At 38.5% G+C, this 17,159-nt stretch overlaps 2 protein-coding genes across 4 annotated transcripts; one reads left to right on the top strand and one right to left on the bottom strand.

Moving 5' to 3' along the window:
* Positions 1–12,558: 12,558 nt before the first annotated feature.
* Positions 12,559–16,041, bottom strand: LOC111601560 (nuclear transcription factor Y subunit beta). 3 transcript variants are annotated; one of them, XM_023318202.2, is made up of 4 exons: positions 15,806–16,041; positions 15,406–15,540; positions 13,168–13,848; positions 12,559–13,056 (listed from the first exon to the last, which is right to left on the bottom strand). In XM_023318202.2, the coding sequence occupies exons 1-4, from the start codon at positions 15,921–15,923 to the stop codon at positions 12,653–12,655; spliced, it is 1,338 nt and encodes a 445-aa protein (XP_023173970.2). In that variant the 5' UTR covers positions 15,924–16,041; the 3' UTR covers positions 12,559–12,652. The 3 variants fall into 3 exon arrangements, with proteins under 3 accessions (XP_023173970.2, XP_023173973.1, XP_023173971.1); XM_023318203.2 differs by lacking the exons at positions 12,559–13,056; positions 13,168–13,848 and adding exons at positions 13,916–14,469; positions 14,527–15,153 and having other exon boundaries at positions 15,806–16,038; XM_023318205.2 differs by lacking the exons at positions 12,559–13,056; positions 13,168–13,848; positions 15,406–15,540; positions 15,806–16,041 and adding exons at positions 13,895–14,469; positions 14,527–15,153; positions 15,214–15,268.
* A 274-nt stretch (positions 16,042–16,315) lies between these two features.
* Positions 16,316–17,149, top strand: LOC111601601 (protein JTB). Its single transcript, XM_023318265.2, has one exon. It carries the CDS (start codon positions 16,420–16,422, stop codon positions 16,882–16,884), a length of 465 nt encoding a protein of 154 aa, XP_023174033.1. The 5' UTR covers positions 16,316–16,419; the 3' UTR covers positions 16,885–17,149.
* Positions 17,150–17,159: the final 10 nt, after the last annotated feature.

Below are 17,159 nucleotides of genomic sequence, written 5' to 3' on the forward strand. Positions count from 1 at the left end.
TCTTTTATTGCACAACAACAACGAAAACTGCAACTGCAACAGCAGCAGCAGCAGCAACATTATTAGCAGAAAATAAAAATAAAAATAAAAATTGTTAAACGGATCAAAAAGTAGCCATAATCATTTTTTAAACGCCCTAATTGAAATCATTTATATCTATCATGAGGGCATGGCCTTCTGCTGCTGCTGCTGCTGTTTCTTCACATTTTGAAATTCATGGCATGCGGGCTGGCTTGAATTGCACTTTATTAATTATTGATACATAGAAATATTGTTAAAATTGGCGCTGCATAGAGTTTGGCAAGCATGCGAATGCGGGCCAACATTGCAAAATGATAAATGAATATATTCATAGAAAAAAGCATCAGATGTGGGTGGCTGATGAAAGTCTAGTCGAAAAGGCAGAAATATCAAAGATCAACAATAATGAAAGTTGCAACAGCATCACGAATTGGCTTTAAAATCATTAATCAAATCGCATTCAATATATCAATTCAATATGTAATGAGCCATCGAAAATCATTTCTTCAGGGCATTTCATGATCTTTCGTTCACAGTTTGCAGTTATTGAATTTTTGAATTTTTTTATATTATAATATTTTTCATACTTAAGCTGCATGAGCTCGCAGGGGAAGCCCCTACGCTTTGGGCTTAATGAATTGAAATTGAAGTGAAGTGAAAATAATTGCTTAAATAGGCAATTGAAGCGTACGCAAATCGCAAGATAAAAAGGAGCTTATTATGAGCTGATATTTCAATTATATACTAGCTCTTTATACAATATGATGTACTTCAAGGTAGCATAAGATCTGCATAAAGTACAGGAAATTTGTAAAACTTAAGTTATTTGGGATTCAGTTTCAGCTAAATCAATTTCCTCTAAACAGTGGGATTGCTAAGCATATTTTTGCTAATACTTATTTCCCAAAAGTCTGCCTAGTCATAGCCTCTAATACAACATCAGTTCTTCGAAGACAGCATAAATTATAGGCGCATAGAACAGGAAATGTCAGTTTATACTATAGCTATATGTATATAGCACAGGTACACATTATATCACTTTACCGCGTATAGTTATGCATTGACAAGACAGCTTAATCTCAGGTGGGTGTGCTATCAATGTGTCAAAATTATAAAAAAAATTATTAGCCATAAATTTTGTATTCTACATGTTAACCTTAGCGTACATAGTCATTAAATTTACATCTTAATCGCTTTTTAGCGCAAGAGCTAAATCCGTAAAGAGAAACGCAAAGAAGACATCCGGCAGATCACTGAATGGTCAGACAGACAGTTGGATTGTGTTCTTCAGGCACAGCTGATTCGCTGACGCTCGTTGACTCGCTGACTGGCTGACTTGTGGCTGCCCGACTGTCTGGCTGGCCTTCAGTTGACGCTTGGAGCGTAGCTGACGCTCGATTCGAGAATCACACATACAGAGCCGTAAATAAAGGGTTTAACAGCTACAGCCATAAAATGACTTCATCTGCCCGGCGAGCGAGCAGTCGAAGCGTGTCAAGTAATTAGTTGCTGTATTACAACGTCTCAGGTAATGCGCCTCATTTGCATATAAAAACAGAAAACTTTGACTACCAGGGCTAACCATTGACCTGGCCTAGGCCTCCAGCTAGCCAGCTGAAAGTCTTGACTGCTGCTATTACTTCTACTGCTTCTTATTCTTCTTCTTCCATTCAGTGGAGAAGTTCAAGGCTTGCCAAATTGTCGCTCACTGCATTCGAGCAACCAGCCATCCATCCATCCATCCATCAATTAGCTCAGCGTGCTTTGATGACCTTGTGGCCAGAACAAACAACATGACACATCGCCCCCATCGACTCGTCTGTCCGTGCTGCGCCTTCAAAGCTGGCGTTAAATTTTAACATGGCTTTTTAACACCAAGCTGTTCACTCTGGCAGTTGGTTACATTTGCTGCGGCTGCGCTTGTTTGTCACAGCCTAATGTTGGCCAATTTCATAGAAGCAACCAAAAAGACAAAATTGAAAAGAAAAAAGCAAACTTGTTTCACGCTTTTAAAAGCTGAAACATTTGCTCAAACTATTTGGCATTAGCTTGCCTTTGGGCTTAGTCATTTAACGGTTTCTGAGTACCCTATATTCAAAATTGTTAGATAGGGGCTTAGTGTTTTCCTGCGATTATGTAACATAGCCAAAGTGGAGGAGAGTAAATATAAAAATGTCTATATATAGTGTATATATATATAAATAAATATATGTATACTTATCTGCCTACCTGTGCATATATCTGTCATATCGATTTATCTATATCTGCTTTTCTGCCAATCGATCTGTCTTTCTGTCTGTTTATCTGACTTTCTGTCATTCTGTCCGTTTATCGCTCCATATGCTTTTTGGCTTATCTAAAAATCTGCTGCTCAACGCAAATGTCTGCCTTATCGATTTATCTATTCGCCAACTGTTGATCTGATAGTTTTCTGTCTATCTGTCTGACAGTTCGCCTTTTTAGGCTTTAATTTAACTTAACTTGTTTATAATTTTCATTCATTATTCGCAGCTGAAATTAAGCTAGCCAAAGTCTTCAATACAAAAACCGATAAATATCGATGTCAACATTAATTTTGAAAGATTAACTAGAATGAACTATATGTTAGATTTGAGAATTTGTATACGCAAATCAACAATATATTTAAGCTTTTAGATACTTGTTTCGAGTTTTCTACGAAAATAACGTAACTGTAAGGGCTTAGCCTTAAGCTATTTGACATAAATATGTTTCAAAGCTAAAAGTTATAGAAGACTTAATGTTTCATAAAGTTATGAGGGAAAAATCTCGTCACCCAGAAATATCATCTATTCTTCCAATATTACAGGGTGTCGCCCTATCGACTATACTTGCCACAGAACCCTCTTGAACATGTTTAAAATTTTGGTCAGATCGCATTGCATTGCTCGCATTGTTCAATAGATACGTCTACATTCGGTGGCAGCTTCCTCGTCAGCTTTTGGCCAGCTCGAGCTGCCGTAACTGCCCTCGCCCCGCCGCTTTGGGCTCGGGCTATTAACCATAATACAAGTCTCTTGTCTATTGAGCCGACACACAACAACCTTGTGAGGCATTTGAGCGCACACGTTTTTGAATGGTGCTGTACAATTGTTGTTGGCATCTGAAGTATTTTAGCGGTTTTTTGGATCACAAATTATGAAGATGGCGATGGTGTCGATGCTGTCGATTGTGGCGATGGTGTCGATGTCGTGTATCGCACACTACAGAAGATGCTTGACTTACGATAGTTGATTGGCGTGAATTTGAGTGGAGTTTTGTCTTAGTGAATGTACAAGCGGTGAAGCTTTCTAAAACCACATTTAGAATGCCTGGCTTAAGACTTAAATAAGAGCTAAATCATCTTTGAGTGAATATTGCAAAATTTCGCCTCAGTCAACAGCTTTGATTGCTTGAAAATTCCTCAATCCATTTAGCTGCATCTTGATTAATTGCCAGCATGTTCCCATGCTATTCAAGCAGCTACAACAAAAGAATAATAAATACAATTCATAAATATATATATATATAAATCCTCATTGATGCCAAAAAAAAAAAAATTGCTATGCCAAAAGTCAAAACTCAAGACTCAAATTTCGATACGTGGGAGTCAATCAGCCTCTAAAAATAATAAACAAGCGAAATTTAATAGCAAACGCAAATAAGATAATAAATAAATAGACATCATGTTGATTTCAATTACGTTGGCAAAATATTTCGTTTTTGGCGGGGTTAATGGAATCGCGAATCCATTCAGCAAGAGACAGCTCAATGCCTGTCTGCCTGCCCGACTGTCTGACTGTGTGACTGCTGTAGGTGTATCTGATTCTTTATAGCTGAGCGCAGCTTATACGTCTTCCAGGTGTTCGTAAACTTGACCTCTACAATAATTTCTTGACACATTCAACATGCATTTGGCGTGTCAGCAAATTTAATTAAACGCAATTTAGCTTAGATCTCTGATCTATGACCATGCGCGCTTCAATTGGCAGCTGAAACATCTTTTGCCAATAAAATATATTAAAAAATTGCAACATTTTTGTTGCAGGTCTGATTGGTCAGCCTGATATCAGCACGGCTCATTGAATTTGTGGCATTTGGGGGCGTAGCCGACGTTTCGCAAAAAAATCTCAAAAAACCTTCAACATAATAACTTGCATTTTGAGTAGGGCATTCGCTGCGTCTTGTCTGTTGCTCAGAGGCTAACTGGGCGCTAATCATAAATCTGCAACGCAACTGCAACAACAACAACAATAGTTAAAGCTATGGCTACAGCTAATCAGCGGTTGGAGAGCTTCGAGTTAATGCCTCTCAGGCACTTAGCTGTTTGAACTTTTCGACGTTTGTCTGGAATTTCGTTTCGTTCGTGTTGTGAAAATGTAAAAATAAATAAATAAATCGAACTGCTTTCGGCCACAACAATGGGCCAGTGCAACAGCAGCTCTCAACTGGCCAAGAGGTCAATGTGCTACCGTTACAGTTAACCAACCAAATTGGCTGCCCATTCAATAGCAGCCATTCGATTTGAACTGCATTATTGATTCAAAAACAAAAAAAACCAAAATCTTGAGACTCGAGTTTATAATTTGCATAGTTTAAGTTGTAAATTTTGCATAAAATATGCATTTTCGAACATTTCACATAGCTATTTGTATAATTTGATATGCGCACATATCTCATATACCGTATCAATTATGTATTAGTTATGAGACCCAAAACGAATTAGCATCACAATAGAAATTGTTAAAGATAATTAATATTTGTTTTTACATTTCCCATCAGTTAATTGGCTGACAAATTGTTTTTGGAATGAAATATTTAATGGCATTTAGATAAGAGTGTGAAGCGTTTCATCAATTTAAATTTTCATGAGAAATTAACTAACCAAATTGCTCAATCCACTGAGTTTATATGAGGAAGTTCGTTTCATTAAACGAAAAAAAAAAATGCCAAAAATTGGCAAAAGAAACCTTAATTACACTTAAATGATGTTGCAAAAATAACTATATATATATTTATAGAGTTGTATATTTGTCAATTAATGACGCTGATTTCACCAAGAGCACAAAACATGCTTCCGGTGCGCATCTGTACAAGGTGGAAAACAAATGACTTAAGGCACAAACTTCGGCGAAAGCTAAATTTCGGCAAGCTTCTGCTTCTGACAAACCGCATGCGCATTGTTCAACGGTAAATCACAAACTTAGATACAAGAACATTGCAAACAATAAGCAACAACAACAAGAACAACGTCTATTGTAGGTCATTGCCTTATTGTCAATTGTTTGCTGCGAGAGCAAAGAAAAAAAAACAAATGGCAAGCAAAATCCAATTTACCACAATATGAGTACCCCTACTGCTGCTAATAAGCTCGTGTGTTAGCCAAGCCGAATCTTTATGCAATTGCGCAAATATGTCTCATCCCAAAATAAATGATATTCATCTCAAGTTTATGGCTATGCACGTATTCTGTTTGCGGTTGACTTCTCATCATGATTTATAATCACGAAGTGTGTGACAGTTTTATTTTTTTTTCTTTAATTTTAAACTTTTTGCGGTTACGTTTGCTGATTAAATCAGTTCGTGCGGCTGTGCAGCTTATTAAGTATTTTAATTTCGAATAAAGTTGTGAGAAATTACGTATACGTTCCATATACACGCTTATGTGCTCAAATACACTTGGCGCAAAAAAAGACAGAAAATGGTACTTAAATCAAAGATTGAAAAGGTTCTGTCTAACTTTTTGGCATATGACAAACAAAAGACTTAGGAAACGAACGTCTTGAAGATGAGTTTCCTTTTGCTTAAACCCTGTTGCATAAATTTAAAACTGATCAAATAGTTTTTTAGTTTGCTTTTCTGGTATGATAATTAAAAGACTTAGACAGCGAACTCAAATTAAATATTGACATTTTTTAAATAACTTTTTCTGCATGCCATACAAAAGACTTAGAAAAAGAACTTTTCTGAGAAACCCTTTTTTATTAAAGTAAATTCTTGCTGCTATTGGCAGACAAGAATATAGTGAGGAATGTACTAAAGAAAGGAATGCACATGTTTATTCTAGCCCTTTTTTCTCTCACTGTATTTGCATTTGTTAGCAGACAGCTGTAAGCAGCGGGCCAGTCAATGAATTAAAAAACCTGAAGCACATTCCAGAACATTATTCATATGCGAGTTCTGTTTATATATATAAAGAGATAATTTATATATGTATAAATATACAGATCATATCTGAAAGTCCTTTCGATTTCTTTTGTAGTTATTCCAGATTAAAAATTAACTTAATATAATTTATTTTGTTATTGATTACTTACCATATTTGTAATTTGAAACTTGTAATCAAAATTAAAGTTTAGCTGTAAAAATGCATAAATAAATTGGTTTTATTTGTTATTGATTATTGATAGTTGTAATTATGCGCATAGTCTGAGCATATATCAATATTTTCATTAATTCATTTCGCTTTTTGAGGGTCGTCGTCGTCGTTGCAATTATTTGGCATTTGATATCACACACAGACACACACACACATAGATTCTATATATACACATGTAATTGTTTTTGTTGCTGTCCTCTATTTGCGATGTTTATAATGATTGTTATTAGTTTGTAGTCGAGTTTCACAGCTGTTGCTGCTGCCGCTGCTGCTAGAGTTAGTTATGAAAACATTTTCCATTGACAGACTGCGACTTCAACTGAGACTCGGACTTGGCGTCGGCTTTGGGACTGTTACTGTGTGCCGGTAATTGTAGACGCTCGGCATTGTTCGCATATTGAATGACGATGACGCTCAATGTGACAATATCAAATCAGATTTGAAGCAAAATATCAAATGAACTGTACGCTCATTATGCAATCTCTGGACTGGACTGAACTGGACCCTACTGCCACAGTGAATGTCGCCTAAAGTTAGCCGATTGCTGCGATTGTTTGTTTGCTTTGGTGACGCTGACAATTTGCAGTCTCAATTGCAAACGCTCGTAAATAGATCTGCGACCCGCTGACAGCTGATAATAAACTTCCCGCAATGTTCGCTAACTGACCTAGTCAAACTTTTTTTGCAGTCGGCATTGCGACGCCGCAGTCAACGTCGGCGCTTGCCGCGCATGCGTAAATAACAATTTAAATGACAATTATTTTTTTTTTGTAATTTTTGTTGTCTTAAATTTAAAAGTGCGAGTAATTTTAAATTGGTTTCGGCTCTTAGACTCAGTCTTTCAGTGTCGCGACTGCAGCCAAATGTAAGCGCATGCCACGCATGCTAAGTACCGTCTGCACCGCTGTCCCGGCTCCATCATTTGGCATCGTAAATTGAAAAGTGACTTATAAAAAGTCAAAAGAATTATTATGTGTCATGGCTGCTGCCCAAAAAAACGTGACTATGTAGTAACTTGACCAATGTATATATATATATAAATATATATCGAATGATAATACCTGACTTCAATCTTAAAGTTTTGCGATTTTGAAACGTGTTTTAAAGGCGTAAAGTGAACTACTTGTACATGATCTTAAATGGTATTGAACACTCTCTATCTATATATATATATATATATATATATATATTTAATTAGTTTGTTTAATATCTTAAGTTGAGAAACTAGTTTAGTTAAGATGAGTATATGGGTTTTAATGATCTGTGAACTCGTTTTCCAGTGCACTGGAACAAGTACTAACTAGAACACGATTTGCATTCCAGTTCTGTTTTATATGGATTCCTTTTATATAGTTAGTTTTTCTCTCTCTCTTTCTTTTATGCAACTAAAAAATAAAAACAAATTTAAAGAAGTTTTTTAGATTGTTTTGTGTACGCGCGCTGAGTACCTGCAATTATCTAAAACTATTTCCGGCTTATAAACAGCATAACTACTGTATAAGTGACTGCCTAGTTATGCATCTGAAAGCCTTAGAAAATACTCATTTCAATGCTGTTGCCATTAAAAATGCGTTTAGTTTCGTATTATTATGCACATGATACGAGCTTAAGTTTAATTTTGTTTTTATATATTTAATTTTTCAATTATGCTGCTAACTTTTCCCTTCCACTTTTGCGGCGCTTAATTTATGCGGCCTTAAAAACTGCAGTGCGCCCAACTCTGTGAGACGTTTACTTCTCATATTTTTTATTTTTTAGTGCGTGCTGCAAGAAACAACGACAACGACAACAACGCCTCCTGCTCAGGCTCTTAGGCTTTGGCTTTGATTTATTTATTTGCATAAATTTAACACGGCTCTGACAGCAGTTGAGTGTTTTTTTTTTGGGCTGTGGCCTGTCTGCCTACAGGCGCATAGCTGCATAGCTACACGCAAGTTCGTTGCCTAAGTCTTTTGTTTTGCAGCAAGGAATTTGCATGGCCTTTTTGGCATGTTGTGCCAAATTTTACTGGCTGAGAACTGCACTAGTGTCTATATATACAGATGCATATGCTTATGTGTGTGTGTGAATATATATTTATCATAATTAACACCATTGTAATGCGATTTTTTATATTTGTTTGCATCATCTGTTGACACTGCACATACATTTCTGAATTATTTGTTGCTGCTGCTGTTGTTTTATTGAATGTTTACTGTGCTTGTTTTGTTTTCGTTTATCGTTTTGTTTTTTTTTGTTATACCGAGGGCAGCGCTTTAAGCGTGACAAAACACATTGGAGACACGGGCCACACTGAAAGCAGCAAATGTGGTAGCATCAGCATAAAGTCTCAGGTCTCTGGTCTCCGGCCGCAGCTCTGTGCATCAGCTGCTTGCCGAGACACAAAACGAAGCAGCGAGCTGCCTGCCGACTGGCTCTCGGCCAGTTCGGCTTGATTTTTCGTTTTTCGTTTTTATTTTGGTTTTTCATTGTGTTGCCAAAGCGAGTTTTTCCCATATGTTGCTAGGGCAGCTTCCGGCTGGACATGTAGCTGGAATTTGATTGTTATATACAAATATATATATATATATACATACATATATTTTATTTGCATTTACTGAAGCGTTTGCATAAATTGCAATTTTTTACATCTTTTTTATTAATTAATCAGGAATATTTTTATTTATGTAAGCAAAAAAAATTTAATTTGATGCAGCATCCAAATTTACGCAGCTTTTGATAAATTTTTGGCGTTCCTTTGCATTAAATATGTTAATGATGTTTTATATATCTGGAAATGCTTTAATGAAGCGCAGCACAGCAGGATTATTTTATATATATACACGTGCTATCAGCCAGTGAACAGCCCTGACCTCTTTAATGGCCAAAACGTTTTGGCCGAAACAAAACACAAAAATGAGCCTACATTGACATTACGTGAGCGACATTGAAATTTGATATATATATCACACACATATGTAGGCCTATATACATAAATAGTTATATATATCGCATAAGTCTCTATTTGTATGTGCTACACTTCACGCCTTATCTGAAGGCTAAACTGGAATTGGAATTTATGCCAAACTGTGCTGCAGCCAAAAACATCATATATATCATATATAGTATATGTATATAAATATCATATCATATCACTCAGAATTTGAAGAGAAATTGTTGCTCATCTCAATTTGTATTATCTCATTTTTATTTGAACTTTCCGAAAAGGTATATAGAACTCTGTTCGTATGCATGTGGCTCATGTTCAGGGCACTTAAGCAGCCATAATTAAAATGTAAATATAATTAAAAGGCCATATCAATCAAGCGGACGATCGATTAGCATACACAAGTTTTTGCAATTATGCGAGTGTGTATTTGGTTCCAATAGTAAATCAACAGAAATGTCTGCTTAAAACGCTTTGGCTTGACAAGTTGATTTGATGTCGGGGCGGGCCATGTACCAAACAGGTCTTACAAAAGATCTCTATCGCATTTATGGTCTTTTTATCGTTTTTTCTTTACAGCACATTTGCTTTTTTTTCTCGTGCTTATGATTGATCTGATGATTTTGTGGGCCGTACAAGTGGCAGCTACTGCTAGCAGCAGCTTAGTGGCTTTTTTCGGCTCTTAGAGAGTGTGGGAGAATTTTTCGGCGTCCACATAATCTGATGGTAATTTTTGTAAACTATCGAAAGTGACAGGCAGGCTAATTTATAGTATTTTGCAAACAGCTTAAGATTGGCCAAGGCAAGGCAAGACCCGGCCATGCAGGCAGCTAATGCAACTGCAAGAATTAGAGTATGATGGAGAAGCTAAAAGGAGCTTTAAGGCAAGCTGCGGCTAATGCTGTTTTAAAGAGATGTGCTTAGAGATTGAAAAGTAACTTAATGTATTGCTGCTTGGCTATCAACTTATGCAGAAAGTCTTAACTATGTATGTGAATATAGGTTGAGGTAAGTATATAAAGAGATAAATATAATAAATAAACTATATCAGATAAATGATGTATCTTTAGTTAAGTATATATTATTATAAGCTAAAAAGCTTTCAGAAAACTAGTTTTGTAGCTAATTATCTAATATAGCAAAACCTTAAACCATAAAAAAAGCAATACATCTGGTCCTTGGCATTGATCTGATAAGGCAAGGCATAAATATATATATATATATATTTGTATGCATTGTTTAAAGTTAGTAATATTAATTAAAAATTATAAAATCTATTTCGTTGATCTAAAAAACTGTTTGGACCTCCCTCGCTTGTTCATAGCCATTTCATAATTTTAATTCAAATAAAATTATCGTTTTTCGTCAGCTGTGATAAGTTGACAGATAACAGACAGCTATCTATGTATATTTTTCCCACTCATTGCGTAAACTGAAGTCTTACACTAAGATAAGATAAGATAAACTAGAGATGAGCTTGAATGTGTATAGAAATATTTACATATAAAATATGTTGTGAAACCATATAAAATGAGCTGAACAAATGGAAATTGCTCTATCGATACTTGCATAAGATAATTTGTATAATTAATATTGAAATAAGTCTATAATTCATAAACAAAGTACCTTAGATAAAATCTTTAATTAACGCGGTCACAAATGCGCACTTTTCCTTGGCATTGACTTGACGCTGAACCGTCCTTATGTCAAAGCTCGTATGCAAACCGCAAGATCATTAACTCTGCCATGTACTTTGTGCTCTATATTGAGTTACATCATGTTTTATGCATGGCTACTACAGTTAGCATTGTTTGGGCCCAGTTGTCATAATTTATAAATCCAAAGCCACCCAGCTGAGGCTGTCAGCTGGCACGGCCTACAGTTTTGCCATATTGAATGCTGCATATGCTAATGCTGAGAATATTATTGATCTTGAACGCTTGACTGAATGCTACAGATCTGGAATAGATATCGACATGACAGCCCCAGCCAGCTAGTTGATGCTGGCAGTGCACAGTGTAGAGAGCCAGCTCAATGCCTTTTATTTAATGAGCGCACATTCATTTATCTTTATTAGTAATGGCAATTGGCAACGGACGACGCCGAGATAAGCGACAAGCGGCCGGACAGCTGAGCAGTTTATGAGCCAATTTGCAAATATCTGCAAAGACGCTTAAGACTCTGCAACGTATCTGTATGACATTTGCATATATCTGTCGATATATATAAATATTTCTAATAAATTTGCAAACAAAATTCGAAACTCTTCTTAGCTGATATGCATGTAAGTGTCGGGCTTGTTAATAAACCTGATTCGGTTCTGTGCAGCGCCCAAAAAAATAAAGGAAAAAAACATCAGACAGTCAACAGCATTGAGCGTATCGGATTTGATTGAACAGTTAATTAATGATTGCCGGATTAGTTTCCAACAGCAGCCGCAGCCGCAGCCGCAGCAGCAGCAACAGGCGAAGCATGTGCGACAAGTACCCACAGATTGGATGCTGTACGCCGCGGGCAGCAAATTAATCAACGCATAAGAAGTCTACATAGACGTAGGTGTCTAGATCTCGATTCGTATTTCTCAGATAGGGAAGTCACAGATAAATACACATGTTTTCTACCAGCAACAATACATTCATTCAGTTCATATCGAAAGGAGTTTGTCAACTTTGAATTCTACTCTCAGACAGAACAAGACTCCATTAAGGTTCAAGGTTTTTTTTTCTCGTTGTTGATGCTATCCTGCACAACCTTTGTTGTCATTGATTTAAGCGAAAGTAGTTTGAAAGTGCATACGGGCCAGAATTGCATTTTAAGATTCTTTATAAAAGGCTCAATCTGGACAACTTGCCCTGACCTTTAGTTTTGTTGGGTCTGTTGTTTAAGTAAGAACGACATTCGAATATGTAATATGTATAAGGATTCTACTGAAGAACTTATTATTTAACACTTAACTTGAAGAACTACATTTGTTTTGAAAGAATTTGTTCTTTCTTGTTAGGTCAAAAATGTTTTATACTACCCTCGCATGACACACTGCCTCAAACCAATTGCTACTACTAAATCATTTGCCTTTTCTCACCTGCCACACTTCCCACTTGTACATAAACAATTTACTCAATTAATATATTTATACATATATTAGCATAACAATGAAAAAAAATAAAGGGAAAATGCATTTCCAGTTATAAAATTACACGAAATTAACATGAAAACAAAATATATGTGCTTATATGCATATATAGAAAACCGTCTCTTATAAACTAGAACAATGGCAATTTGCGAAAGCGCTTGCGGATGAGCCGGCCTATTGAAAGACCGGCTGGCTTTTAGTCCTGATGCGTCGTACTTTCCTCCAGATTGCAGAACACATTGCGCATTTTATCTAGATCCGGCGGCGCAGTATCCGGATTGCGTATCCACATTATGTACGCCTGCTTGTCGGTGCGTGTCAGCGGCTTAAAGTTGCGCGGATTCTGTGCTTCCTCATCCTGCAGCTTCGAATTGTAGCGCGCATACAAAAAGATACGATATCGCCAATTGTCAAAGGTTTGCTTCCACTCCGTCACATGCTTGACCGCGCCCTGTGGCACCGCATTCAACAGATTCGCCAACTTAAGCCAGTACGGGTCCAACACGGGATCGTTGCGTCGATGATCGTTGATGAATTGATGCTGTTGCAGAAAGTGCACGTACAGCTCCTTTTGGCGCTTAGACATGCGTTCCTTGCGTTCTGTGGATAAGAGAGAGAAATGTTATTATAAAATTGAATATGGGCAAGCAGATACCCTTTAGCTTACAACTGACTGTCTGACCGTCTGACTGTCTCGTATGTTTTACTTACGTCGAATGTTATTTGTGCCCGTTGGGGCTAAAGCCATGTTGACGCCTTGTTGTTGCTGTTGATGGTGCTGCTGCTGTTGTTGCTGTTGTTGTTGTTGATGCTGTTGTTGTTGCTCCTGTTGTTGCAACAGCGCTAAATGCTGCTGTTGCTGCAAATGCTGATGCTGTTGCTGCTGCTGCAGCATGAACTCATGCTGTATGCGCTCCTGTAGTAACTGTTGTTGCTGTTGTTGCTGCTGCTGCTGTTGCTGCTGCTGCTGCTGATCGTCGTCGTGCTGATGATGATGCGGAATATGTGAAGGTGGTGGCGGCAATGGCAACGGTGCTGTTACCAATTGCTGCTGTAGCTGCTGTTGTGGGTGTGGCGAGTGCGGCGAATCCGGCAGCTCGTCTTGCGTGTCGTAGTCCATTTTGGGTGTGCATGGATCATAGGCGGGCATGCCCAGCTCCGCAGATGCAGCACCACTACTAGCCTTATCGATGCGGTACTTCAGACTCTCCTGTTCATCATCCTCGCAAGGAGGCAGCGTCATTGTAGCCGATGAAGGCACTGCGTCTATAACCGTGTTACTCTGGCACAGATTTGTGGGCTCCTCTGGCGTGGGCGAATCGTTGAGCAGCTTTTGAGCACCGCAGCGGCATTGGGGATGAAGCACATAGTTGTCCAAGGCGCCATCGTACACTGCAAACAAAGGGGAACATGTTAGTCTCAAAGGTTACATAGAAAAACGTGCTTAAGTCTAAAAATAGAAAATAGATAAGCAGAAATTGTATTATATATGTTGCTTAAACATAATGTATTTAGCGCTTAGCATTAGTTAAAGTACACATCATCTTCGTTCTGATTATCATTAACATTTGCACTTATTGGGGATTTGTGGACTGCCTTAGTAGTCGTAGCTATTCGTTGCCGTTGTGCTCTCGTCCAGTGGCACAAACATATCCATTTTATCATAATCTGGCGGTGCAATGTGCTTATGACTGGTCCACATGGTATAGGCCTTCTGATCGGTCGCTGTCAGCGGCTTAAAGTTTTTAGGGTCGCTCGTCTCTGACATGCTTAGCTTGGAGTTGTATCGTGTATACATGAAAATACGATAACGCCAGGCATCGAACGTTTGCTTCCAATCATCGACATTCTTCACAGCGCCCTGCGGCACGCTATTGAGCATGTGCGCTAACTTGCCCCACAGTGGCTCGGTTAAGCCATCGTGCCGACGATGGTTCGACAGCATGCAGGGATTGTCCTCGAAGAATTTGACGTACAATTCTTTTTGGTCCTTGGACATGCGCTCGCCACGTTCTGGAAGTAAAATTAACAGTTTTAGATATAATTTCTTCATAACCCGCTGTTACTCACTTCTAAATCGACTCATCAGACCTGGAGTGTAGGGCGCCTGCTGGGACGTATTTGGTGGTGTCATAGTCGGCAGACTGTGCGTATAGTTGGAGAAGAACTGCTGGGAAGGCAGCGAGTGATGCAGCGTTTGTGTCTGTTGCTGATGCTGATGCACCTGCTGCTGTTGTTGCTGTACCCGCGCCTGAAAGCGAGCAGCACGAGCAGCACGCTCAGCTTCCGATTCAGACTCCGCTTTAGGTATTATGTCCATCGGATCTATTGATTGTGTTAACGATTCGGGCGTGCGTTCCGCATAGGTTTGTGTGAGCCGCAGCTTTTGGTTTGTCTCAGCATGATCCGAATTCGAGTTGTTCGCATGCTCCAACGGCGAGTCAACTGCCTCATTGCATACGCCTAAGGCTGGCGAATTTGGCTGTGATCCAGGTAAGGCTGGGGGGCCAGCCACATAGTCGTGGGCATGGCTGACACTTTCATTAGAGCGCTGAGGCAGTGGCACGTGGTGTTGTATTGGATGTGGATTATGAAGTTGCTGCTGCTGTTGGTGCTGCTGTTGTTGCTGCTTTATTACTGCCATTGAGCAGGAAGGCTCGTAGGACAGCAGCTCCTTAGCGTGTCCATCATCTAGCGCTGTAAGAGGGAGCATTTTCAATGTGGATTTTTATTATAGTGCAATTGTGAGAGACTTACAAGCAAAGCACGTTTAGCGGTTGCCGCGTCTATATACACAGATAGATCTACAAATGCATTCGCATTCAGATATATTGTTTTTAATATACAATTGTATGTATATGTATGTATATGTAAATGGTTCCAAGTTTTGTTAAAAGGCTTAAACGCTAGTGTGTAACGCGGATAACTTAAATGGCTATATGCAATTACCTTGGCTTATTTCAATAACGAAATTTGTGAGGTCGTGACGTTGGGCCAAATAATGTAGCAGCAGTTCATCGGGTATGTTAAAGCCGATCTTTTTGTTGCGAAACTCAAAATTGTAGATGCCAAATGCAGCGCGAACTGAAAACGAAATGATATCAGAAATAGTAGCAAAACGGAAAACGGGAAAAAATTGATTAATTCCAATGTCCAAATCAGAATTTATGCTGCGTTTGCAGCCCTAAAACACATTTTGGGTGTTGCTCTTTATACACACATATTTCTGAAGGCAATTAAGTTTAACGACCTGCCTGGGCCTGCGGCAGCGTGCGCCGTTGCCTCCTGTACCAAGCCCCCGCCCCCTGCTACCGTTGAGCACCTGCTACTGTCCGTTAACAAGGCTTACCAACATTCTTCAAGTCCCATATGTTTAAATTTCGATTCTCCTCGGGCACGCCAATCATGAGCAGCTTCTTAGTATCGCGAAATTGAAATGGAATTATAATTCCCGACCGAAGCACCATTTTCTATGCGCTACCACACAATTTTCACAGATTTTCATAAATTTTCCACGTTTCCCTTTGTGGCTATCTTCGTAATTGTTTTGGTCTCTGTCCCTTCCTTGGTATTTGCATGTTTTACTTTTTCGTAAACAGCCCGTACTATCGATAGGTATCGATGTTCGTGTGTCGATGCTTAGCGTAATGCATTAGCAACTAAAACGATATATAGGACAAATCCAGATATACAGATATGCATGACTTTATTCAATTACAAATCTAATAAAATTAATTAATTGCAGTTTTTGTTATTTTTGAAGTGTAATCATTTTATTTTTACTAGGGTTTTAAGATATAATCTTTTAGCTCACACACGTTTGTTATATATCGTTAACTAGTATCGCTTAAACTGGTTGAGTGATTAAGTTTGTGTAGCCCTAGTTCAACAGCTGTGCAAGCAAAAACAAACTTGACTTTCATTTAAGTTTATTTCTTTTTTGCCATTATAAGTAAACACAATATGCTCGAGAACTGCCAAAAACATCACATGGTGTTGGGCCTTACCGCCCTTACCCTAGTCACCATTCTAGTGCTAATAATTGAATCCCGCTATGCAGCAGAGGGCAGCTTTGCTCGGCGTCGTGGTGAACGATTTGTCATCGAGAACAATTCAACCTGCTGGAAACACGAGACCTACACCGTTGTTCAGGAGTGTCATCCTTGCTCCGAGTTCGATATTGTGAGTCGCAGTCTCGGCGTCTGCATTCACACTCATTACAAGGAGGTGTTGCGCTGCAAAAGCGGCGAAATTGTGACCAAGAGCTGTGATCGAGTGGCTCTCATCGAGCAGCGCAATTTCATAAAGTTCGAAGCTATTGCATTTGTGATCGCTGTGCTCAGTTATTTGGTGAGCTATGCAAGGGATCGTGTGCTCTCCAGGCGCAACTATATGCGTATCGAAAGGCAGTTGAATCGGGAGCAGTAGCTCAGCAAAGAGCCACGTTATCGGATACTCATCATTGTATATAGTACATATACGAACTAACTAATATTGTAAACGATTTGCATAATTTATTTAGTTGTAAGTACATTAAATTCACACACACTTAACTAATACTCCAAGGGGAATGAAAATATTGCGATTGTTGGGAATGCAGCTGTCCATGGTTGGGGACAAGCCGAGCCGCGTTTCTTTCGGCGGCTCTGGTCAACACAATTGGTGCATAATATAATTGTTTGCTTAATATAAATATAATAATA

The sequence above is a fragment of the Drosophila hydei genome, unplaced genomic scaffold (genome assembly GCF_003285905.1).
Source record: "Drosophila hydei strain 15085-1641.00,03,60 unplaced genomic scaffold, DhydRS2 tig00008128-arrow-arrow-pilon, whole genome shotgun sequence".
Lineage (NCBI taxonomy): Eukaryota > Metazoa > Arthropoda > Insecta > Diptera > Drosophilidae > Drosophila > Drosophila hydei.

What these genes read in the sequence shown, in the direction of transcription:
- LOC111601560 (XM_023318202.2), bottom strand. Translation starts at nt 15,923, where the DNA reads ATGGTGCTTCGGTCGGGAATTATAATTCCATTTCAATTTCGCGATACT. An exon ending in CGTTATTGAAATAAGCCAAG is followed by an intron (nt 13,849 to 15,405) that starts GTAATTGCATAT and finishes CTTTGTTTGCAG; the next exon opens with TGTACGATGGCGCCTTGGAC. An exon ending in GGGCACAAATAACATTCGAC is followed by an intron (nt 13,057 to 13,167) that starts GTAAGTAAAACA and finishes TCTTATCCACAG; the next exon opens with AACGCAAGGAACGCATGTCT.
- LOC111601601 (XM_023318265.2), top strand. Translation starts at nt 16,420, where the DNA reads ATGCTCGAGAACTGCCAAAAACATCACATGGTGTTGGGCCTTACCGCC.